Source organism: Chaetura pelagica, unplaced genomic scaffold, assembly GCF_000747805.2.
Source record: "Chaetura pelagica isolate M959 unplaced genomic scaffold, ChaPel_1.0 scaffold476, whole genome shotgun sequence".
Lineage (NCBI taxonomy): Eukaryota > Metazoa > Chordata > Aves > Apodiformes > Apodidae > Chaetura > Chaetura pelagica.
In genome coordinates, this window is record NW_009953650.1 from 77,848 (window position 1) to 103,292 (window position 25,445).

Genomic DNA, 25,445 nt, shown 5'->3' on the forward strand with positions numbered 1-25,445 from the left:
GAGAGAAAAAGAGAGAGACTTGGCTGGATTGAAAACTAAACTACACAGCTTTAAACACTAATGATACAAGAAAATATATGCAGTTATATACAGATATGTTCAGGAAATGTGCAAAATCCCTACTGCCTCCCCCCACCCCAGCAACTCCCACAGCACTCTCCTTAGCTGGGAACAGTCCCAAAAAGTCTTAGACTGCTGCTAGAGAAAGCAGAGAGTGCTGAGGGTCAGGAGAGCTTGAGCCTGGGGTTCAATGGTGATGGATGGACAGAGTCCTCCCCAGATGCCGGCCATGGATGGAAGAGAAGGGAAGAAGAAGCAGGAAGGAGGTTGACTTTCATGATCTCTGACCTTACACCAATCTTACGTAGATATATGGAATGGAATACTTTGGTCAGTTTTGCTGGAGGGATAGGGGAGAATACAACTTATACTCCCGATCCTTCAACAGTTCGTTCCAAGGCCCTGAAATCTTTCTTCATTGCTCTTGGACTTCTTTTCTCTACTTCGTCACTACCTACCTGAAAGATCAAAAGGGGATAATAATCTGAGGGCTTTACTGGGGAAGGAATTATGGGAAGCGGCCATTTGCCAGTTCCTCCAGGAGCCACAGATGGATCTTGTCAGGTCCCATGGACTTGTGCACTTTCAGGTTCTTTAGATGGTCTCAGACCTGCTCTTCTGCTGCAGTGGGTGGATCTTCCTTATCCCAGTCCCTACCTTTGCCTTCTGCAACTCAGGTGGTGTGGCCAGAGCCCTTGCGTGTGAAGACTGAGGCAAAAAAAGTCATTGAGTACCTCAGTGTTCTCCATATCCCACATGATCAGGTCTCCTCATTCCTTCTGGAGAGGGCCCACATTTTCCCTAGTCTTCCTCTTATCACTGAAGTACCTGTAGAAGCTTTTCTTGTTGGCTTTGATGTTCCTGGCCAGATGTATTTCTGTCAGGGCTGTAGCTTTCCTAACCTGATCCCTGGCTGCTTGGACAACTTCTTTGTACTCCTCCCAGGCTACCTGTCCTTGCTTCCACCCTCTGTAGGCTTCTTTTTTACATCTAAGTGTTTCCACGAGCTCCTTGTTCATCCATGTAGGGCTTCTGGCATTCTTGTCTGCCCTCCTCTTTTTTGGGATGCATGAGGGGACCGATTGCACCCATAGGAAGTTTGCAGATGACACCATGTTGGGAGCGAGTGTTGATCTGCTTGAGGGTAGGAAGGCTTTGCAGAGGGACCCAGACAGGCTGAATCAATGGGCTGAGTCCAGTTGTATGAGGCTCAACAAGGCCAAGTGCCAAGTCCTGCACTTGGGTCACAATCCCAGGCAACGCTACAGGCTTGGGGAAGTGTGGCTGGAAAGCTGCCCAGCAGAAAAGGACCTGGGGGTGCTGTTTGACAGCTGGCTGAACATGAGCCAGCAGTGTGCCCAGGTGGCCAAGAAGGCCAACAGCATCCTGGCCTGCATCAGAAATAATGTGGCCAGCAGTAGTAGGGGAATTATTGTCCCCCCTGCACCGGTAAGGCTGCACCTCAAATACTGTGTTCAGTTCTGGGCCCCTCACTAGAAGAAGGACATTGAGGTGCTGGAACAAGTTCAGAGAAAGGCAACAAAGCCAGTGAAGGGTCTAGAGGACAAGTCTTATGAGAAGCAGCTGAGGGAACTGGGGGTGTTTAGCCTGGAGAAAAGGAGGCTGAGGGGAGACCTATTTGCTCTCTACAATTACCTGAAAAGAGGTTGTAGTGAGGTGGGTTTTGGTTTATTCTCACAAGTAATTATCAATAGGACAAGAGGAAATGGCTTCAAGTTGCACCAGGGGAGGTTCAAATTAGATATTTAGAAAATTTTATTTGCTGAAAGAGTGGTCAAGCATTGGAAGAGGCTGCCCAGGGAAGTGGTGGAGTCACCATCCCTGGAGGTATTAAAAAAACGTGTAGTCATGGCACTTCAGGACATGGTTTAGTGGGCATGGTGGTGTTGGGTTGATGGTTTGACTTAATGATCTTAAAGGTCTTTTTCAACATTAAATAGTGTATGATTTTATAAACATCTAGACCACAGATTTTAATTTTGGACAAAATGTTTTGTTTAGTTTTGTCTTGTTTTTGTTTAGGTTTAGTGTTAATGCTTTTTTTTTCTTATTAACAGATTAAACAGCAGTGACACTGATGGAGAGCCTATGTATATTCAGATGGTGACAGCACTAGTTCTGCAGCTTATTCAGTGTGTAGTGCATTTGCCATCAACAGAAAAAGATTCTAATTCAGAGGAGGAATCAAACAAAAAAGTAAGATCTTTTCAAGAGCCATATTTTTTTTTGTGCAGGAATGACTTTGTAGGATTAATATTTTATGATGGTGCTCTAGTAATTAAGCATTGTAATTTTAGGTCTGCCATAATTATTTAATGAATGAGAAATGCTGATCTGGAAATCATATTTCTGTTTATGCTAAAATATTAGACAAATAAATCTTCTTATTTTTAGGTGGATCAAGATGTGCTTATTACTAACTCATATGAAACAGCCATGAGAACAGCACAAAACTTCCTTTCTATTTTCCTTAAAAAGTAAGTACTGTTCCATTCTTTAGTGTATTGATGACACGAACTCTGAATAAAATCTATCACACTTTAAGACCAAACCACTTTGCAATGCTAAATGCCTAATAATAAAGTTACATATAACAATATACTTTATAAATCCCTAAGAGAGCTACCTGTCTGGACAAAAAGTTTATGGAATAGAAATTCTTCAGGGAGTTCTTTACACATTTAAGAATCTTTCTGATAGTTTATGTAGGATCCTTTTATCAGGGGTTTTTTACTCATCTGAAACATGGAAGAGGAGGCTAAGTAAATATATAAGCAGTGAAACCAGATTCTTTCATTCATTTGAATTACAAAGATATCAAAAAAACTAAAATTACTTTCATTTAGATAAAGTTAGGTAGCTCAACAAGAAAAAAAACTAACCAACCTGAATAAGGAAAGGATTTGTAACAAGAAGTCCTGAGTTTTTTATCATGTTAATTTCTACTGTTAAGGCTATTATGAGCCATCTAGCCATCTCTCTGCATACTTATGTTATCATTAAAGTTATGGATGCCACATGTAAGTGAAACATTATCAGGTATGTTATATTTTTATTTTTTTACATTCTGATTTTAACCTTTGTGGAGCATAATACTGAGATGTTTTATAACTGTGAGATAAGTCAAACCAGGATTAAGGACACAACACCTCCTAAATACTAGCTTGAGCTTTAGAATTTTGTCTGCTTTGTCCATCCAAGTTAATGCAGACTTTAACTCAAAACAATAAATAAAAAAATCTTAGGAACAAAATTCTGCTACCTGCTCTGGCAGGAGGATTGGACTCAGTGATCTCTGGAGGTCCCTTCCAACCCCTAACATTCTGTGATTCTGTGATTAGCTGCTTTACTTGCAGTGTAACTTGGAGTAATAACTGTTTAAAATATTTGTCTGTAAATGGATAAAACCAATTTTTTCTGCTAATAGTTTGGATATTTCTTTTTTGGAATTGCATAAAACTAGTTTTCTGGTTAAACATAGGATTACTTCTGTTTATATCAGAAGAAAAGCTTAAATGGCTCTTAAATTCAATTACAAAATGCATTTTATTTTAAACAGGTGTGGCAGTAAACAAGGGGAAGAAGATTACAGACCACTGTTTGAGAACTTCATTCAAGATCTTCTTTCCACAGTCAATAAACCAGAATGGCCAGCTGCAGAGTTGCTACTTAGCTTATTAGGAAGGCTATTGGTAAAGGGATTCTTGGTTTTAACTATTATAATAATTTATTTCTTATTACAATGAAACTTGTTTATTTCAGGTCAAACTATTAAAGGAATGCTTTCTGATTGTTGGCATACACATTCAGCATTTCAAGGTTTTCTTGCATGTATCACTATTATGTAATGCATAGAAAATAAAATTTAGGTTAGCAGATCATTGATATGAAACTTAGTAAAGGTTATATGTATACAGTTTTTCATGGAAGTCCACTCCTGCTATTCCATGACTTGTGAGAAGAATCTCAGTTGCATAAATAAACAATTTTTTATAACAGTTTATTCTTCTTTTCTTAGGTTCACCAGTTCAGTAACAAATCTACAGAAATGGCATTAAGAGTGGCATCGCTTGACTATCTTGGAACTGTAGCTGCAAGACTGAGGAAAGATGCAGTCACTAGCAAAATGGATCAAGGATCTATAGCCAGAATCATCAAACAGGTGTGTGAGAGATCCCATGCCAGCTGGATTGAGATGTATCAATTTAAACATTTGTGAAAAACTGGAGTTGGGGAGAATGAGTTCATTGTTGTTCATATTTCTGAATCAAATATACTCAATTTATAAGTATCACATTTCTTAATTCATGTCTTTCTCATACCATCTCCCTAGTGATCATAGAATCATAGAATGATTTGGGTTGGAAGGGGCCTTTAAAGGTCATCTAGTCCAACCCCCCTGCATGGGCAGGGACACCTCCCAACTGACCAGTTTGCTCAGAGCCCCATCCAACCTGCCCTTGAATGTTTACAGGGATATGGCTTCTACCACCTCTCTGGGCAACCTGTGCCAGTGTTGCACCACCTTCATTGTAAAATAATTCTTCCTTATATCTAGTGTAAATCTACCCTATTTCAATTTAGAACCATAACAATAAGGTCTCCCTGCAGCTTCCTCTTCTCCAGGCTGAACAACTCTCTGAGCCTTTCCTCATAGGAGAGTTGTTTCATCCTTCTGATCATCTTTGTGACCCTTCTCTGGACCCACTTCAACAGGTCCATGTCTTTCTTGTGCTGAGGACTCCAGAACTGGACACAGTACTCCAGGTGGGGTCTCACAAGAACATAGTAGAGGGGCAGAATCGCCTCTCTTGACCTGCTGGCCACACTTCGTTTGATGCAGCCCAGGACACGGTTGGCTTTCTGGGCTGCAAGTGCACATTGCCATCTCATGTTAAGCATCAGCCAGCACCCCCAAGTCCTTTTCTACAGGACTGCTCTCAATCCATTCTCGGCCCAGCCTGTATTTGTGCTTTGGATTCTAACCTAAGAGGCCTTAAAAATATATATGTGTATTTATCTGTGTGCATTTTCTATCGCAAAGTGGTAATTGGGCTTATGGCACTCATACACAGGTTTTAGACAGTTAAACTGTTAAGCCTGTAATGTTGTTTTTTATGTGATGTATCTTTCATTAGATAATGCATATTTGCATTTCTGCTAATGTACTTACCAAAATGTCTCTAAATATGCAAGAGTGGCAGCAATTAACAAAGCAGTGTATGCATTTGGGCTCTCTATAGTACATAGTATGATGAGAAAATCTCAGGTCTTATGTGTCCTTTTAAAAATGTGGACTTGCATGTTTCTTATGGATGCTATACATTTCTTTTTGAACTACTTATTCTTCTCAGCATGATGTGATATAAAGTTGAGTAGTCATATCAAGGTAATTTCCCTTTCAATTGCTTGAAAGGACTTCAGATGTATTATCTGTATTTTATAATTACTTTTGCAGATTCATGTTGAAGGAAAAACTCATGCAATTTACAGGCATTCAAATAAAGAATCAAAAGTCATCTACTCCTTTATGAGGCTGACACTTCCCATAATTTTTGTCAATTTGAATATCATAGAATCATAGAATGCCAGGTTGGAAGGGATCTCAAGGATCATCTGGTCCAACCTTTCTGGGTACTACTATAGTTTGTATGAGATGGCTCAGCACCCTGTCAAGCTGAGACTTAAAACTCTCCAGTGTGGGGGAATCTACCACTTCCCTTGGGAGAATATCATACATGTAGTGTCAAATCTTTATGTCCATGCCTTAATATAATTTATACTTCTGTGTGCTAACAGGTTGTAATTCTCCTCTATTGTCAGTGATTTTGACAATTCTGCATTAGACTTCATAGGGAAATATTTTAGAAGAATCCTTTTCTCTTTCCTCTCTCCAGAAGTTATATATTAGTACTGAAAGATATTTTTGAAGGGTACATACCCGAGTGGTGACCTGAATTTTTCTATTTGTTTTGGGTTTTCTACAGAATCAGGCAGTAACTAGGCATTGGCATCTGTAGAAAGTAAAATTTATATGGGCAACTGAGTGCTAAAAGCATTTTTTCAGTTACTCGCGAAGCTTAACATCAGTGATGATAGACAGTACCATCCATACATTGTGGAAGGCATATACTATACAGTACCATCAGTCAGATTGTCAAGTTGATTTGAACACTTGTGCATGCTTTTAATTAGTTTACCTCTTTATACGCTCATCTTCTGGACTTGTAACTGTACCTTCTTCCACTTGCTGATGTTTGCAAGCTATATTATGTGCTGCATTTGTGACAAGTTTCTCAATCTCTGCTGTTCATGCTTATAACTTAAGATACTTATGTTACAAGTTTTATTGCCAAAGAAGAAAAATGTTTTGTAGCAGAAGTTTAAGCCAGAAATTATTCTTCTACTTTTTATTATCAATATTGAATATGATTTGTTGCAGGCTTCACAGTTTCTTTTTTTTTTGTTCTGGGGTTTTTATTTGTTTGAAAGTAATTAGGCAATTAAGGTTCATCAAGCAACTTTTTTTTCAGTCTTTTATACACACAATTTAAGATTGGTTGAAGGCCAGACTTTCAAATCACTATTTACACACATATTAAGATGCCACATATGTATTCATAAACCTATATTAGTATTATCACTAGATTCATGTTCTGAATTCCTGAACTCATTCATTTTGGAAAAAGTATCTTTTTTTATGCTGTAGCATCACCAATTAAAAGGACCTACATATTTCAGTTTAATACTAAGGAAAAAAGGGTGGTTTATGTTTTTGGTTTTATCCTGTATTGTAGATGTTGAGAATGTTAGTTTCTGATTCATTAAGAAGTTAATTGATGCTGATTTATTCTCCATAACCCCTATGTGGAGAGAAGTACATCGTCCGATGATCATATACAAAATTGTTGTTAAATTTACATAGAGTAGAACTGTTTAAGAGATAAGGATATACATATTTTCTATAAAATAGCCTCTTGCAAAAAATACATTCCATTTTTAATATTAATACAATTTAGAAATCTGAAACAGTCTCCAGAATTAGTTCTCAGATACATATTTCATATGTAATTCTTTTTGAGCATCATGGAAGTGCTTCACAGGAAAATTAATATTGCCCTATTCTGTAGATAGGGTTTATGCACTAGGTGTCAGTTTTTTAAACGTATGTTTATTTTTAATCTTTTTGACTGATAGAAACTTAGTTGGGTCTCAGAGAGTGTGATTCTTTAGTGCTAGAGCCCAGGGATGTTTGGGAGCAACCTCTAAGTTCTTTCCTAGGTGGACTGAGCATACTTGCTGCACTTTCTCTGTATGGATGCTTTATCCCTGAAAACATTTCTGCCAAGTATTTTTGCAAAGGGATAAGTTATTTTTGTTTCTTTGCTGTTTTCCATATGTTTTTGCTGTTGTCTGTGTTTCATATTTATTTTCACTTGACTTTTTTGCCTTTTATACCTTGTTCACCTGAGAAGTCACTGTTTTAGTATTTAACATTGGTGACAGAGCTAATTATGACTTTTATAGGTTAAACCTTATGTCAGTCTACTGTGTGTGATTTCAGCCCTTCTTTTTTCCTCAGGAACAGAAGGTCCTCTCACCAGATCATAGAATGAAAATTAATCAAATCAGTCAGTCTGTTTTAAAACTGTTCTTATTCTGCTCTTAATCTTTTTGGCATTTGGAGCCATAGTCTAATTTGATTTAGTCTGTATAAAGTTTAGAAGTAGCTGATTAAAAAATTGTTAGTTTAATTGATAATTGCAGAACATTAACTTCAGTGCATTTTATATATGGACATGCAGATTTTCAGATTATAATTATCACTGTGCAATATTCTATTTTATAATTATCTATTTCTGATAGGCTTCAGGAGGAGAAGATGAAATTCAGCAACTGCAAAAGGCTTTGCTAGATTATCTGGATGAGAACACAGAAACTGATGCATCATTAGTGGTAAATTTCAGCTTTCTGATGTCAAGTGTATTATAAAAATAACTTCAGTAACGTACTGAATAGCATTATTTTTGCTCATGCGTATTGGTGCTTCAATTAAATTGTCACCCTAACATATAATGTTATGTTTTCCAAAATATGGTTGATGCATTAGTCTCACTTATAAATCTGTTGATTTCACTCTTCAATATCTGTTGTTTTTGTTTTCTGTGTGTCCTACTTTATTTCTCCAGTTTTCTCGGAAGTTTTATATAGCGCAGTGGTTCCGCGATACGACTATGGAGACAGAGAAAGCAATTAAATCTCAGAAGGATGAGGATTCATCTGAAGGAACTCATCATGCAAAAGATGTTGAGACCACGGGACAAATCATGCATAGAGCTGAAAGTCGCAAAACGTTTCTTCGCAGCATCATTAAAACTGCTCCGTCTCAGTTCAGTACATTAAAGTATGTTTCAGCACCACTGATTTCTTTATTAACCATGCATTTGATATCTTTAATATTTTTTATTAACATGTCCAAATTAAAACATTGGTTTTGTTGCAGGATGAATTCTGATACTGTGGACTATGAAGATGCATGTTTGATTGTTCGCTACTTGGCCTCTATGAGGCCATTTGCCCAGAGCTTCGATATTTATTTGACACAGGTAAACTGTACTGGAAGTCTTAGTACAATGAAACACAGTGCGTTTCTGATTCCAAACACTTTTACATTATTGTGCAATATCTGTTCGTTGTTGAGCACAGGTATTTAAGAGGCCGTGATAACGCCATGTGCTTTCATATTCTGTATTGATGACTGTCGCAAATCGGTACGGGGGGGCTACCGGCTTGCGACATCTGGTGTCAGAAGTGGGATAACGGGGACCGTTAGAAGCCCCCCACGCTCTGAAATTGCTTAGTTTGTGAAGTAACAAATAAATAAATAGTTAATTGATTTATTAGAGAAAATGGCTACCAAGGGGGATATAGGTGATACAGATGTTGTAAGTGCTGGTGCAGAAAATGAAATTTGTGAGGAAAGCACTGAAGTTCAGGAGGCACCATTTTCACCTCCCCCTAGTTTTGAGGAGGAATTGCAAAAATGTGCATTTCTGTGTCCCTTTTGGGAGCACCTTAAGAAGTGTGGGTACGCTATACAGAGGAAGCAGTACAAAGTGATTCACGATGCCTACATGAGGGGAGACCTCAGTAGACTCGCAAATTACATTATGACTTTGGAAGATAGTACTTCTCTCTCTAAAGAGTTTAAAAAGGAGATTAAGAAACATGGGCTTGATTTCATCACTGCCCGAAATTTCTTTGTCCTGGCCATGGTTGTGCAGCAAGCAAAGGAGGGACTACAGCAAAGAACTGAAAGGTTGCAGTGAGAGATTGAAGGTTTAAGAAAGCAGGGAAAGGAGAGGAGAACTGGTGCCACCCTGTCTTGCTCAGGTGATAAATGTGGGGAACTTGCTAATTGTGAGGATTCCTCAGGTTCTGGTAGTCAGGATACTGAGGTCCCGGATGACTTTAATACACTAAAGAAATGCAAGCCCATAAACTCTGAGCAATCAGATAGAAAATGTGTGAGTTTTCATTCCGGGACAGAAAAGCAGCGATCGATTTTGGAATCAAAGCCAGAGCCACAAAAGCAGCAAGCCCCTGTGCAGCTGCAGCCTCCCCTCTCCAAGGAGCAGGAGGAGGGAATAAGGGCAGATATCAGGATATTGCACGAGGCAGTTAAGGACTTCATGACACATGGCACTCACAGGATTAGCAATCTGGAGATAAATGTCCATAAATTTTCCATGATTATGGACGACAACAACACTCAAAGGATTGGCGAATTGGAAAAATATGTCCACTGACTTTCCACAAATACGGACAAAGTCCCAACTAATTTATCTTCTCACTATACCAGTTCTGAGGATGAGGAGGAGGAGAGAATAGAACATAAACAACTGTGCCCAGTTGTGAGAACTTTTTTTTCTCGTGACGAAGATACTGGTAGGAAGAAAGATGTGGTAGTTAAGGAAGTATCTTACACACCACTAGAATTGTCAAAAATTAAAAAACAATACAGCAGGCTTCCATCTGAGACAGAAACTGAATATGCAATGAGAGTGTCCCTCATAGGAGGAGACAATATCATGTTTAGTGAACAAGAAAGTAGAGGGTTCTGGGGACCCGGAATTATTCTAATGACTGGAGATAAGGGGCACCCCTGGTCCCTAATTCAGCGAGCAGCTTTTTGTGTTGGCTCCAGTGATCCCATTTGCAGAGGAGAGCCGAGGGCCCTGCGGGGGGGCCATTCTAACCTCATGGACATTGTCCACAAGGCTGCTGTAATTCAAATGATTTATGACCATGATTTAATACCAGATCAAGAAAGTCCTATGAAGCCCAGAGCTTCGATATTTATTTGACACAGGTAAACTGTGCTGGAAGTCTTAGTACAGTGAAACACAGTGCGTTTCTGATTCCAAACACTTTTACATTATTGTGCAATATCTGTTCGTTGTTGAGCACAGGTATTTAAGAGGCCGCGATAATGCCATGTGCTTTCATATTCTGTATTGATGACAAAAGTGCTTATATTTATTTTTCTTGCATTCATTCCATATATCATATTGTACATACATTATTTTATTTGTCCATGTATGTATATGGCAAGATCATTATCTGAGATGTATGCAGTAAAAGGATAATTACAAAATGTCAAAAACTTTCTTAGTTTCTGCAGTTTCTGTAAGATGCATGGTCATTTGGTAATATTAAGTCATTAAATTGATCTTAATTTTATTTGAAAATACAAGCCAACTTGGTCAGTTGTTTGCAGTGCATGTTACTGTCACTTTGGAAGCTGTTGTCTGACCAGTGTGACTTCTTTCCTTTTTCTGAGAGAAGAGAGCTAACTTGTTGTCATGATGTCATCCTTGAATGCCGGTACAGATGTAGTTTAGTTTAGATTGTGTTACTTACATTGATCTGCATACAGAGCAATTCTTAAAATTACAGTGCCCAAATCTAACTCTCCTTTTAAAAGAACTATTGTGAAAGCCACAACCGAATGGCAAAAGTAGAGTTTTAAATGAAGGGACTTAAAGCAAACATATGAACCCTGTGTAAATCCTGTTTTGACCTGTAGCAAATGCTAGTAAATATCCATGCTCAGTTATCAGTGCCACAGAACATCACTTGCATGTACCTTTTGACTATCTCAGAAGATATATACAGTTTTTAGTAGAGAGATATTCTTATTTTAGTTAAAACATTTGCATGTTATTCTGCAGTTTTTGCCTGTTAAACATTGTTTGCTACCTTCCCAAAGCAATTGAATCTTTGTTTTTGTTCTCTTATTAGATTCTGCGTGTACTTGGTGAAAATGCAATTGCTGTTCGAACAAAAGCCATGAAGTGTTTGTCTGAGGTCGTTGCCGTAGACCCCAGTATTCTAGCCAGGGTAAAAAAAAATTAAATATCCATTATGCACATGCGTTCTTCTGTCACGCTTGAAATAAATCTTTATTTTTTATTTTGGATCTGTGTTTTATTTGTTTTTTGTAGCTGGATATGCAACGAGGTGTTCATGGACGATTAATGGATAACTCCACTAGCGTACGAGAAGCAGCTGTGGAGCTGCTTGGCCGATTTGTGCTCTGTCGTCCTCAGCTTGCTGAGCAGTATTATGACATGCTGATCGAAAGAATATTGGTATGGTCACTTGTGATATTTATGATAAAATGTTATTGGAAAATTTGTTTTCAACTGAGTTGATATGCTTAATAATATTGAATTATGATCCCAAGAGTAAATTATATCTTATTATTTTAATGAGGATAATTGGGTTTTTAAAACCAACCTTGTAAAATGCATCACTTGTTTTCAGTCAGACTTTGTTACATCAAAAGGTAAACATACATATGTCCTGGTTTGAGGACAACATAGAAAGTTGTACTGCATCAGAACCAGGTTTATATTCCTTTTGATTCCTTTATTAAGGCACAAATTTGGTGAAATGAGAAATTTTGCCACATTTCTGAAGTCTGAGATATGGGTCAATGAGGGCAGTTCAGTAGTGTGGATGATGGAGAAAGATCTACAACACAGTAATCTAAATTTACTACTTGTAATCCAAAAGAAAAAATAACTTTTTTTTTTCTATGCAATGTTTTAGTGTTTTAAAAAGCTTCTTAGTAGTTTTTGTATACAAAGTGGGGTTTGTCTGAATGTTCAGATAAAATACAATGCTAATTTAACTGTAAGAAAACACTAGCTTTTAGCATCCACATCAGATTTTTAGTTAACTACTGCTCATTTGCTATAGTTACATGATAAAACATATTTGTGAAGGGTTTTGGAGATGTACATATGAGCATGCATAAAGCTATTCATCCTGATATTCAAGTTAAACAGGTTTTGAATAAGGTAATATGAAATTAAGCTACTCAACCATCTCCTTAGACAAAATCTAGGAAAATGGAAAAGATTTGCTGCATGTATCTTATCCATAAGCTTTATCCAAGGTATTTGAAGTATTACAGTCCAAATCTACAAAGAGTCTTGTGTGTTCCAACAAAGTAGCTAAAGCATCATCACATCTACTTATAAGCTCTTGAATTAAGAAGTGGAATTATACATTTGCAACATCATGAGCTCTTAAATGGGAGGGTATAAATAGAGGAAGTGTTTCACTGTTCTGGGGACTCAGCCAGAACCTTTAGAATTCTTGCAAATAAAGTGGTAAAAGTTATGCTGAGCTTTTGTATAAATGCACTCCAGAGTATTTAGCTGCCTTTTCTAAACACATTTTGCAGGTCAGATTAGGTGATCTTCAAATATTAATTCACATAATACATAAATTAATTAATATGTCTGATTTATTTTCAAGAAGGTAATGCTTTTCTTCTCACAGGATACTGGTATCAGTGTCAGAAAAAGAGTCATAAAGATACTTAGAGATATCTGCATTGAACAACCAACATTTCCCAAAATCACAGAGATGTGTGTGAAAATGATTCGGAGAGTCAATGATGAAGAAGGCATTAAGGTAGAATGAAACATATCCTTCAGGATGTAATTATCATAATGTGTTTCTATATTTTGACATAAAAAAAATATTTCATTATTCCTTTGTAATTTTTCTTATTTTTATTCACTTTTAATTTTTGAGAGCAAATAGCTTTGTACATTGCTGTCTGACTTAGTTTTCTTTCTTTTCTTTCTATTTTCTTCAAGTTCTTGCTGACAATCAAATGGTTTTAAAAAGTTATTGTCTAGAGTTGTGGTTTTTTTTCTTGCAAGCGTTGTCTGTTGTACTTCTCTTTTCTAACAAGTAAAACTGGCATATAAAGCACTTTTCTGCAAACAAAATAAACTTTAAGTCAAAATTAAGTTTTTGCTCTTAGTATATGCCAGATTTGTAAGTTCTGCATATAAAATTTATACATTATTCATTTGTGCTAATTTTGCATGAATTCTGAATGATAAATGAATCAGTTATTCCCCCTGAAATGTTACTTATGTGATCATCTTGTACTCTTTGTGCATAAAACTAAGATCATGTGTTAAATTATAAACCTGACACTGATGTGGCAAAAAATTGCCCTGTATTTCAGTAGGATTTGGAATCTGCAAGTTTAAAGCTGCAGCATACATTTTTACCATTGCATTAATGCTAAGTGGCTTTCAGAGAAGACTGTTAATCAAGAAGTAGATGAACAGCTGGATCCAGGGTGCTGCTAGGCAAGGAGCGTGACCTTGTTCTCTCTCCTCCTTTCCCTTGCCTTTCCAACAACCTCAGAAAGATGAGGCAATATCTGCAACATATTTTTTTATGTCTCCATGGATGAGGAATGCTTCTTACAACCATGTTCTTTATAAGTAATTCGGGATGGAATAGTTCACTTCCGTTCTATTCCATCTTATCCTCCATCCAAAAACATTGGAAAGGAACCATCTTCCTATGTTTGGGTAAGGAGACTTGGCTTCTCTCCCCCACCTTGTCACAGCTGTTCTGAAAATGCCAAAGTAATCTACAATTGCTTCTAATTCTGCTGTAGAAATTGTAATCTGGTGTTCAGTTGTCAGCTTCTCAGGGTACTATGTTTTCCCAAGGAATGCAAATTAGTGTAGCAAAGTGGTAACTCCATTTTCTGTAGCATCAGTTCTCAGTGATCATTTTAGTGAAGCTTGCTTAGAGGCCAGTTGTCGCGGGCCGGTATCGGGGGCTCCCGGCTGTCAGGATGTTTCCGCGACTTCCCCCCCGAATGTGGAGAGGTTTGTGAATGAGCCTGAGGGTCACACGTGGTGTTCACCTCTCACAGAGGAACGGCCACTGCGGGACTGTATCTTAGAGGGTAGATTAGAGTACCCCCTCACCACGCTCACAAGTTGTTACTGAGACCAATGTTTAGTTTACGAATTCATTGGTTTATTAAGGGTCAACACAAACTAAGGGATCAAGGTTCAGGAGAGGTTGGCTGGGTGCATATCGGAAAAGGGATTCAAAGGTACTATGGTCTATAAAAGGCACACTCCGAAGGAGAGGTGTAAAATCAATGGAGTGGAAGGGTAGGAGTTGAGCCCGGCAGGAAAGTTAGAGAGTGTGTGTGTGTGTGTGCGCGCGTTTACCCTCCTTCCGCAGCGCGCAGTTCCCAGGATGCACTGGCAGGCGCGGCTGGAGATCCGAAGCAGGCACGGCACTGGCCCTGAAGCAAGTGGCAAACGCAGGCTGGGCAGGCTCCTACTCCGGTCCCGTTTGGTCCAGGCTGGGCAGGCAGGGTCCCCAGGGAGCGGGCACGATCCCCGCGGAGCGGGCACAGGCGGCGCCCCCCCCTTTCCGCTTCTCCGGGCAGCGGGCGCGGGGCAGCCCCCCTTCCCTCTCGGCTCCTCCGGACAGCGGGGCTGGCGTTCCAGGCAGGCTCAGGTACTGCAGCAGGGTCTTGTCCCGGGCAGGCAGAGAGCAGCGGCCTGCAGATCTTGCCCTCTTTTATAGATCAGAGATCACTGTTCGAGTAAAGTACCACTGTTCAAATTAGCCAATTAGCACTGGCCAGGTACATACTGTGTCAGAGGCAGCTTTAACCTATTGTCTATTTTTCTGCCAGTTATCATAACCCTTATGCTGTTTTCTTGCTGTGGACTTATCTGGTAGAGCAAGAGGCCTGTTCCAGTCCGTCCTTGGCTGAATCAGTAAAAAGGCGCCGCTCTTGCTTTGCTGGCTTGAAAGGCATTTTGTTTAGTCTTATGTGGGGGGAGAGAAGATGGACTGTTCCCCACACCAGTGTAACTGCTGTAATAGTAGATCTGGGACTGTCAGATAACATTGTCTACATCAGTCTCACTTAGGTTAAATAATTCCTTACGAAATGGCACTTATCATCAAAAAAATCTACTGTGTGGATGTATTAGAAATAATACCTAGGTGCCAAGATGAGCTTATTTATTTCTCCTATGTTTTTTTCTTTCAGAAATTAGTCAATGAGACATTCCAGAAGCTCTGGTTTACTCCAACTCCACACCATGACAAAGAAGCAATGACCAGGAAAATACTAAACATCACTGATGTGGTATGTTAAACAAATTAGACTTAAGTTGCATGCAAAATTTGATTATGTTTTTAGTATCTTTGAAATATCATCTGTAGTCTTTTAGAGTACAAAAAAACATGCAAATAATTTAATTATTGGATTATTTTCTTATATGTGTCCTGACATTGAATATATACTAGAATTATTCATCTGATGGAACAGGCTGTACGAAACTTTAAATGCTCACTAATCTGCTGGCAGTGATAGCTGATACCACATTCATAGAATTAAAGAATGGTTTGAGTTGGAAGGGACCTTAAAGATCATCTAGTTCCAATCCCCCTACATGGGCAGGGACATCTCCCACTGGATCAGGTTGCTCAGGGCCCCATCCAACCTGGTCTTGAACACTTCCAGGGAGGGGGCTTACACAACTTCCCTGGGCAACCTGTTCCAGTGTCTCACCACCCTCACACTATAGAATTTCTTCCTCATATCTAACCTAAATCTCCCCTCTTCCAGTTTAAAGCCATCACCCCTTGTCCTATCGCTACACACCCTTGTAAACAGCCCCTCCCCAGCTTTCCTGTAGCCCCTTCAGGTGCTAAAAGGCTGCTATAAGGTCCCCCTGGAGCCTTCTCTAGACTGAACAGCCCCATTTCTCTCAGCCTGTCTTCATAGGAGAGCCCTCTGATCATCTTCGTGGCCCTCTCCGGACTTGCTTCAGGAGCTCCATGTCCTTCCTATGTTGGGGGTTCCAGAACTGGACATAGTACTCCAGCTGGGGTCTCATCAGAGCAGAGCAGAGGGGTGGAATCAACTCCCTTGACCTGCTGGCCATGCTTCTTTTGATGCAGTCCAAGCCACTGTTGGCTTTCTGGGCTGCAAGCGCACACTGCTGGTTCATGTTGAGCTTCTCATCCACCTACGGGGGGTTCACAGATCTCCCCACAGTGTCTGAGCCGGCAGAGTGAAGGTGCGACCTTGAAGCCTCAGTAGTTAGAGAAACATTCCACTGTCTTATCAGCCTAGCAGAACACACTGTTGCTAGTTACAAGAAAGCTTACTGAAGGAAAAAAAAATCAGTAAAAAGAAAAATTGGCTTCATCCTGGCTCAAACCAGGACACTGAGACCAATGTTTGGTTTATGAATCAATCGATTTATTAAGGGTCAACACAAACTGAGGGGCCAAGGTTCAGGAGAGGTAGTGTAGGTATATCAGAAAGGTACTTCCAAGGTACTATGGTCTTATTAAATGCACACTCCGAGGGAGAGGTGTAGAATCAATGGAGTAAAAGGGTAGGAGCGGCAGGAAAGTTAATGTGTGTGTGTTTACCCTTCTTCCGTAGTGTGTGGTTCCTGGGATATGGCTGGCAGGGCTTGGCAGGAGATCCGTTGGGGGGCCGGCTTCCCGGTAACTGGGGCAACCACTCCAAGCAGCAGGCAGATGCGGCAAACACAGCTCTAATCCTGAGGCAGGGTGGCAAGCGCAGGCTGGGCAAGGTCCTACTGCGGTCTGGTTTGGTTTAGGCTCGGGCAGGCAACAATCCCTTGGGAGCAGGCAGGCCTCGGCGAGTGGGCTTGAACCCCCACGGAGCAGGCAGGGTCCCTGTAGAGTGGGCACGATCCCCGCGGAGCGGGCACAGGCAGCCTGCGGTGCTGGCGTTGCAGGCAGTTTTGGATACTGCAGCAAGGGTCTGGCAGATGAAGAGCCCCCAGGCCAGCAGAGTTTGCTTTCTTTTATAGATAGGAATCAGTGTTTGAGAAAGTACCACTGTTCAAATTAACCAATTAGCACTGGCCAGGTACATACTGTGTCAGAAGCAGCTTTAACCTATTTCCCATTTTCCTGCCAGTTATCATAACCCTTATGCACTTTTCTTGCTGTGGACTTATCTGGTAGAGCAAGAGGCCTGTTCCAGTCCATCCTTGGCTGAATCAGCAAAAAGATGCCACTCTTGCTTTGCTGGCTTGAAAGGCATTTTTAGTGTTATGTGTGGGGAGAGAAGATGGACCATTCCCTACATACACTGTCTTAAAAAAGTTATGAGCCATCATCACCTTAGCGTCACTCTCATCATGTACACTTTAGCCAACTTTGCAGCTCCCCAGTGTGTATGGGACAGAACACACATAGACATCATTAACATCTGTATTAGCAGTTCTGTTACTTGTAACTAGAAAGCAATTTTGGATGCTTCCATAGCTTTTTCATACAGTAACTAACATGCACTACCAAAGTCAGAGTAAGTGCCTGAAATTAACTAAAAAATATTTTAATTTAGTTTGAAATTGAATGCCTGGTATAGTGTCGTGAGCCAATGCCAGGGGGCTACCAGCTGTCAGGATGCTTCTGTGAAGTACTCCCCAATGTGGAGGGCTTTGTGAATGAAACCGAGGGCTCACACATGGCGTTCACCTCTCACAGAGGAACGGTCGCTGCGGGACCGTATTTTAGAGTGGTGATTAGAATACCCCCTCACCATGCTCACAAATTGCTACTGAGACCAATGTTTGGTTTACGAATTAACCAATTTATTAAGGGTTAACACAAACTGAGGGACCAAGGTTCAGGAGAGGTAGATTAGGTATATATCAGGAAAATAATTAAAAGGTACTATGGTCTTATTAAATGTACACTCCGAGGGTGAGGTGTGGAATCAATGGAGTAAAAGGGTAGGAGTTGAGACAGGCAGGAAAGAGAGTGTGTCTGTGTCTGTGTGCGCTTACCCTTCCGTAGCGTGTGGTTCCTGGGATGCGGGTGGCAGGGCTTGGCAGGAGGTCCGTAGGGGGCCGGCTTCCCAGTAATAGGGGTGACTCCCCAGCAGCAGGCAGGCAGGCAGGCAAATGCGGCTCCTCCGAGAGTCGCAGCGAGCTGCAGTCACAGGGCAGAGCGGCAGTCATGGACCGGGCAGGCAGCTGCAGGCTTTGGTCCGGTTTGGACCGCGTTAGGCTCAGGCATGCTTCGGCGGGCAACGGTACCTCGGGAGCAAGCTGGCTCCCCGCAGAGCGGGTACAGGTGGCCCCCCCCTTCAGCTTCTGCGGACAACAGTTGCGGGGCAGCCCCTCCCCGCCCTTCCCTCTCAGCTTCTCCGGACAGCGGTGCTGGCGTTCCAGGCGGCTTCTGGTATTGCAGCAGGGTCTCTTCCCGGGCAGGCCTCGGGCCTGCAGAACTTGCCCTCTTTTATAGATCAGAAATCACTGTTCGAGTAAAGTACCACTGTTCAAATTAGCCAATTAGCACTGGCCAGGTACATACTGTGTCAGAAGCAGCTTTAACCTATTTCCCATTTTCCTGCCAGTTATCATAACCCTTATGCACTTTTCTTGCTGTGGACTTATCTGGTAGAGCAAGAGGCCTGTTCCAGTCCGTCCTTGGCTAAATCAGCAAAAAGATGCCACTCTTGCTTTGCTGGCTTGAAAGGCATTTTGTTTAGTCTTATGTGGGGGGAGAGAAGATGGACTGTTCCCCACACATAGCAAAATGTCCATGGTCTCGGCATTAACATAAACATTCAGGCCTAATCAGCCCACTAGCTATAAAACTTGATGTTACTTTAAGCAAGTGTCCTGTTTAAAAGAGAGTTCACTGAAGAAAAAAAAAAATCAGTAAAAAAAAAAAAGGCTTAATTCTGGCTCAAACCAGGACATTCCACCCCTTATTCCAGACATATATATATTATATGTAGGGTCTATGTTCTACCAGCTGTCAAATTAGGGATTTTCCTCCAGTTAGCTTTCCTTGAGGTACATATTGTATTTCACCATCCTCCATCATCATACACCAAGTATGTCCAGGTCCCTGAGCAAAAGCAACAACCCTGACAGGTTTGCCTTTGCCCAAAGCAAGAAAAACCCAAGCACTTTTGCCCCAAAAGATTCCTTTCACACACCAAAGGGACTTTATCCCCATCTACTGGATGTAGAAGGTCTAACTGAGCAGGACCAGCCCGACTGATGGATCCCCTGGTATTAACTAACCAGGTGGCCTTTGCTAAATGTTTGTCCCAATTTTTTAAAGTTCCACCACCCATTGCCTTCAGTGCAGCTTTTAACAGACAATTTGCCAAGCCACCCCATACCTATACTTGGACCACTGTCCCTCATACCACAAAGGTTTCAACCATTTTGCCTGCTTACATGCATGTTTCATAGTCATGGATCACCTGCGCAATAGTGTCCATGGTTAAGTCCAGCCCTCAACATGAGCTCATCCTCTTGCATCTCTGCTCTGATGACCTGAAGTGTCATGGGCCCATCGGGATAGAAAGAGTTCACCCTTAAATTCCCAATCCATATCTATTTTGAACACTTCAGCATCCTCATCTGCTTGTTGGTTGTGTTAGTGTTCTTCAGTGCCTCGACTCAACATCTACATGACGCACTTTTGCAACCAGTCTCTCTATCCAAGCTGCAATGTCTTTCCACAGGTCAGCAACCCAAATAGGTTTACCTTTTCACTGCCAGTTGTTCTCCTGCCACTGCTTTAAGCCAACCCCACAAGGCATTTGCTGCCATCCAGAAGTCAGTATAGTGATAGAGTCTCGGCCACCCTTCCCGTTCGACAATGTCCAAAGCCAGCTGGATGGCTTTGACCTCTGCAAAATGACTTGATTCACCTTCTCCTTCAGCTGCTTGTGCAACTGGCCATGTAGGATTCCACATGGCAGCTTTCTACTTCTGGTAGTTCCCTACAAGACGACAGGAGCCATCGGTGAAAAGAGCAAATTGTTTCTCAGTCTCTGGTAGGTGATCATATGGTGGAGCTTCTTGAGCCCGTTTCACCACTTCTTGTGATGGCATTCCAAAGTGGGTGCCTTCTGGCCAGTTTGTAATTGTTTCTATGATTCCTGGACGATTAGGGCTTCTTATTTGAGCTCGCTGGGTAATTAAAGCAGTCCATTTACTCCAAGTCACATCGGTGGCATGATGGACAGGAGAAATATTACTCTGGAACATGAAGCTCGGCACTGGCAACCAGGGCACCAGGAGGAGCTGTGCTTCAGTGCCAATCACTTCTGAAGCGGCTCTAAATCCTTCTTATGCTGCAAGTATCTTGTCACCATTTGACTCAGGTCTGACAACAATGCTCTCGATCTCCTCCCCCCCCACCCAGGTAGGGAAGGAGAGAGAGAAAAAGAGAGAGACTTGGCTGGATTGAAAAGTAAACTACACAGCTTTAATTAAAACACTAATGGATGATACAAGAAAATATATACAATTACATACAGATATATTCAGGTATGGGCAAAAGCCTCTCGCCTCCCCCCACCCCAGCAACTCCCACAGCACTTCCTGAACTGGGAAGAGTCCCAAGGAATCCCGGAGCTGCTGCTGGAGAAAGCACAGAGTGATGAGGGTCACGAGAGCTCGACCCTAAGGGTCGACGGTGATGGATGAACAGAGTCTTCCCTGGACGCCGGCCATGGACGGAAGAGAAGGGAAGAAGAAGAAGGAAGGAAGTTGTCTTCTGTGATCTCTGACCTTCCTTTGAGCTTACGTAGATATATGGAATGGAATATCTCTGGCCAGTTTTGCTGTCTGTCTAACTCAGCCTCCTACGGGGGGGTCACAGATCTCCCCACAGTGTCTGAGCCGGCAGAATGCAGGTGCGACCTTGAAGCCTCAGTAGTTACAAAAACATTATCAGTCATAGTTGGAACGCTCTGCTGATAGTTAAAATAAAGCTTGCTGAAGGGAAAAAAAAATCTGTAAAAGGAAAAGTGGCTTCATCCTGTCTGAAACCAGGACAACAATAGAGCCCTGAGGGTTGTGATCAACAGTGCAAAGTCCAGTTGGAGATCTGTGACTAGTGGTGTTCCCCAGGGATCAGTGCTGGGTCCAGTCTTATTCAACATCTTCATCAACGACCTGGATGAGAGGATGGAGTGTATCCTCAGCAAGTTTGCTGATACGAAGCTGGGAGGATTGGCTGATCTATTGAAGGCTGTGCAGCTATTCAGCGAGATCTAGACAGACTGGAAGGCTGGGCAAAGAGGAACCTAATGAGGTTCAGCAAGAGTAAATGTAGGGTCCTGCACCTGGGGAGAAAAAGCACCATGCACCAGTTGGGAACCATTAGGGGTTGACCTGCTGGAAAGCAGCCCCATGGAGAAGGACCTTGGGGTCCTGGTGGACAACAAGTTATCCATGGGACAGCAATGTGCCCTTGTGACCAGGAGAGCCAATAGTATTTTGGGATGTATTAAGAACAGTGTGGCCAGCAGGTCAAGGGAGGTTCTTCTCCCCCTCTACTCTGCCGTAATGAGACCACATCGGCAGTATTGTATCCAGTTCTGGGCTCCCCAGTTCAAGAGGGATAGAGATATGCTGGAAAGAGCCCCAATGGAGGGCTACAAAGATGATCAAGGGACTGGAACATCTGTCATATGAGAAGAGGCTAAGAGACCTGAGGCTGTTTAGTCTTGAGAAGTGAAGACTAAGAGGGGACCTTATTAATGTCTATAATTATCTGAAGGGTGAATGTCAAGAATGGGCCAAACTCTTTTTAGTGGTGCCCTGTGATAGGACGAGGGTGAACAGCACCAAGTTACAACGCAGAAAGTTAAACCTCAGCATGAGGAAAAACTTCTTTCCTGTGAGGGTTACAGAGCTCTGGAACAGGCTGCCCAGAGAGGTTGTGGATTCTCCTTCTCTGGAGACTTTCAAGACCCGTCTGGATGTGTTCCTGTGTGATCTGCTCTAGGTGTTCCTGCTGCAGCAGGGGGGTTGGACTTGATGAATTTCAGAGGTCCCTTCCAACCCCTGTGATTCTATGATCCAGGTCACTTATGAAGATGTTAAACAGCATTGAGCCCAATATCAATCCCTGGGGGACCCCACTTGTGACCGTTTGCCAGTTTGAGGAAGAACTATTTACTATCACCCTCTGGGTATGGTCTGTTGGCCAGTTCCCCACCCACCACACAGACCACTTGTCAAGGCTGTACCAAGTCAGTTTCTCCAGGAGGAGCCTGTGGGGGACCATATCAAAAGACTTGGAGAAGTCCAAGTAGACGATGTCCACCGCTCACCCTGCATCAATTGAGCGGGTGACTTTGTCATAGAATGCGATCAGGTTTGTCAAGAACGACTTGCCCCTGGTAAATCCATGTCGGTTTTTCCCAATCATGTACTTCAATTGACTTGTGACTGTCCCTAGGAGGATTTTCTCCATGACCTTTCCAGGGACTGAAATGAGGCTAATGGGTCTGTAATTACCTGGGTCCTCCTTTTGACCCTTCTTATAGATGGGGGTGACATTAGCCTTCCTCCAGTCTTCAGGGACATCTCCTGATCTCCACAACTTCTCAAAGATTATGGAGAGCGGCTTTGCAATGACATCAGCCAGCACTCCCAACACCCTAGGGTGGATGGCATCCAGACCCATTGATTTGTACGGGTCAAGCTCCTGTAATAGTTGACACACCAACGCTTCCTTCACTGATGGTGGGTTGGTGTCTGCATCAACCTGGACTTTTGTTCCTATGGCCTGGGACCCAACAGCACTGGTAAAGACAGAGGTGAAGAACGTGCTGAGGACCTCTGCCTTTTCAGCATTGTTGGTGACTAGCTCACCTCTCCTGTTTAATAGTAGACTAATATTATTCCTGTTTCTGCTTGTGGTTAACTTATCTGAAGAACCCTTTCTTGAAGTTTTTGACATCTTTGGCCAATGTCAGCTCAAGCTGAGCTTTTGCTTTCCTAACTGCATCCCTGCATACCCTGTCAAAGTCTTTGTAATTTTCAACTAGTAATATTCCACTTTTTCACCTCTGGTACATTTCCCTTTTGGTTCTGAGCAGACCCTGAAGCTCACAGTTAAGCCGAGGGAGTCTCTTTCTCAGCCTACTTCCCTTGCCCCCTTGCCTTTAGAGGGGATGAACCAGTTTTGCTTATCTAGTGGAGTGTTCTTGAAAAACTCCCAGCACTCACTAGCTCCTGTACCCTCCATGGAAGCTTCTCATGGGAAGTTTAATTTGATATGAAAATATTTTCTCTGTACAAGTAGTTAAAGATAACTTCATAAAGATAATAGAATATAGAATCATAGAATGGTTTGGGTTGGAAGGCACCTTACTGATTGTGTAGTTCCAACCCCCCTACATGGGCAGGGACACCTCCCACCAGAGCAGGTTGCTCCAAGCCCCATCCAACCTGGCCTTGAACACTTCCAGGGATGGGGCTTCCACAGCTTCCCTGGGCAACCTGGGCCAGTGTCTCACCACCCTCACACTATAGAATTTCTTCCTCATATCTAACTTAAATCTCCCCTCTTCCAGTTTAAAGCCATCACCCCTTGTCCTATCGCTACACACCCTTGTAAACAGCCCCTCCCCAGCTTTCCTGTAGCCCCTTCAGGTACTGGAAGGCAGCTATAAGGTCTCCCCAGAGCATTCTCTTCTCCAGGCTGAACAACTCTCTCAGCCTGTCTTCATAGGAGAGGACCTCCAGCCCTCTGATCATCTTCGTGGCTCTCCTCTGGACTTGCTCCAGGAGCTCCATGTCTTTCCTTTACTGAGGGCTCCAGAATTGGACACAGAACTCCAGGTGGGGTCTCATAAGAGCCACATAGAGGGACAGAATCACTTCCCTTGAACTGCTGGCCATGCTTCTTTTGATGCAGCCCAGGACACAGTTGGCTTTCTGGACTTCAAGCACACATTGCCAGCTCATGTTGAGCTTTTCATTGACTAACACCTCCAAGTCCTTCTCCTCAGGGCTGCTCTCAATCCATTCTCTGCCCAGCCTGTAACTGTCTTTGGGATTGCTCAGACCCAGGTACAGGACCTTGCACTTGGCCTCGTTGAACTTCATGCAGTTGGCATGAGCCCACCTCTCAAGCCTGTCAAGGTCCCTCTGGGTGGCATCCCTCCATTCCAGCATGTCAACCTCACCACACAGTTTGGTGTCGTCAGCAAACATTATATTCAGGTTGTGCAAAATACTTGTTCAGTTAAAACACAACAAATTTCTGTTATATTTAACATTTTCCTGGAAATACTAGCAGCAGCAGCAGCATATAGTTAAGTCTAAGAAGTTGTCTCTTAGAAAAATTTTCTCAATTGAGAATGTTTATTTTGAAAGGTTAATAAGCTGTTTTAACAAATACAGAATCATGTTCTCACCCAGTGTAAACTAGTATATGCATAATTTTATCTACTTTTTAGGAGCAGTAAATGAAATACCCTGTGTCAAAAAAAGTATTTTCAAAATAAAATATACATTTGTAGTGAATATGTGTTGTGTGAAACCGCTGTGCTGAGAAGATACTTCCTTCACTAACTAAAATTACGGGTTTAAACTCCATCCTGCTTTTCAATATTTTTACTAAATGTTAGCAGAATGTGCATATTTCCAGACTGAAAAGTCAGTGCATTTTACTTCATCTTAATTTTCAGTTCTCCTGCCATTTCTATTTTAGAGCACCCCTGACCTGTTCCTGACATACGATACCAGTGAAGGCTCAGTTTTTTTGTATAAAAATAAGTATATGCACATATACACATTCATTTTTAATATGTCAGGCTTGTATTTGTGCTTTAATCAGTATTAAATGTTCTACAAAAACAAAATTTGTTTTACATTAAAAACAGAAATCTCCAGTAAAATGTGTAGGCCTTGTGTTGTATGGGATACAGATTCTGGGATCACTTAAATGGTGAGAAATAATTTTCAAATGCAGAAGACAGTTTCTGGTCTCCAAAGGTATTGTACTGAATGTATATGAAAATATATCTATGCATGTGTACCAGTCTTTTAAGATAGCATCTGTCTTGAAGTAATTTTTCTTCAGATGACTTTTTTAACCAGTTTATTCTCAAAACTGTTTTTAGGTTGCAGCTTGTAGAGATACAGGATATGATTGGTTTGAACAGCTTCTTCAAAATG

At 41.7% G+C, this 25,445-nt stretch overlaps 1 protein-coding gene across 1 annotated transcript in view; it reads left to right on the forward strand.

Annotated features, from left to right (window-relative positions):
* LOC104390822 (nipped-B-like protein) overlaps positions 1-25,441 on the forward strand; it is a gene marked incomplete at both ends in the record, with an annotated part of 102,409 nt that extends 76,968 nt beyond the window's left edge. The window contains 12 exon segments of the mRNA XM_010000026.1: positions 2,139-2,277; positions 2,476-2,558; positions 3,641-3,773; positions 4,100-4,243; positions 7,948-8,037; positions 8,271-8,485; positions 8,585-8,687; positions 11,386-11,484; positions 11,589-11,735; positions 12,937-13,071; positions 15,494-15,592; positions 25,391-25,441. Of these exon segments, the coding sequence (XP_009998328.1) occupies positions 2,139-2,277; positions 2,476-2,558; positions 3,641-3,773; positions 4,100-4,243; positions 7,948-8,037; positions 8,271-8,485; positions 8,585-8,687; positions 11,386-11,484; positions 11,589-11,735; positions 12,937-13,071; positions 15,494-15,592; positions 25,391-25,441 (1,438 nt within the window).
* Between the last annotated feature and the right edge of the window lie 4 nt (positions 25,442-25,445).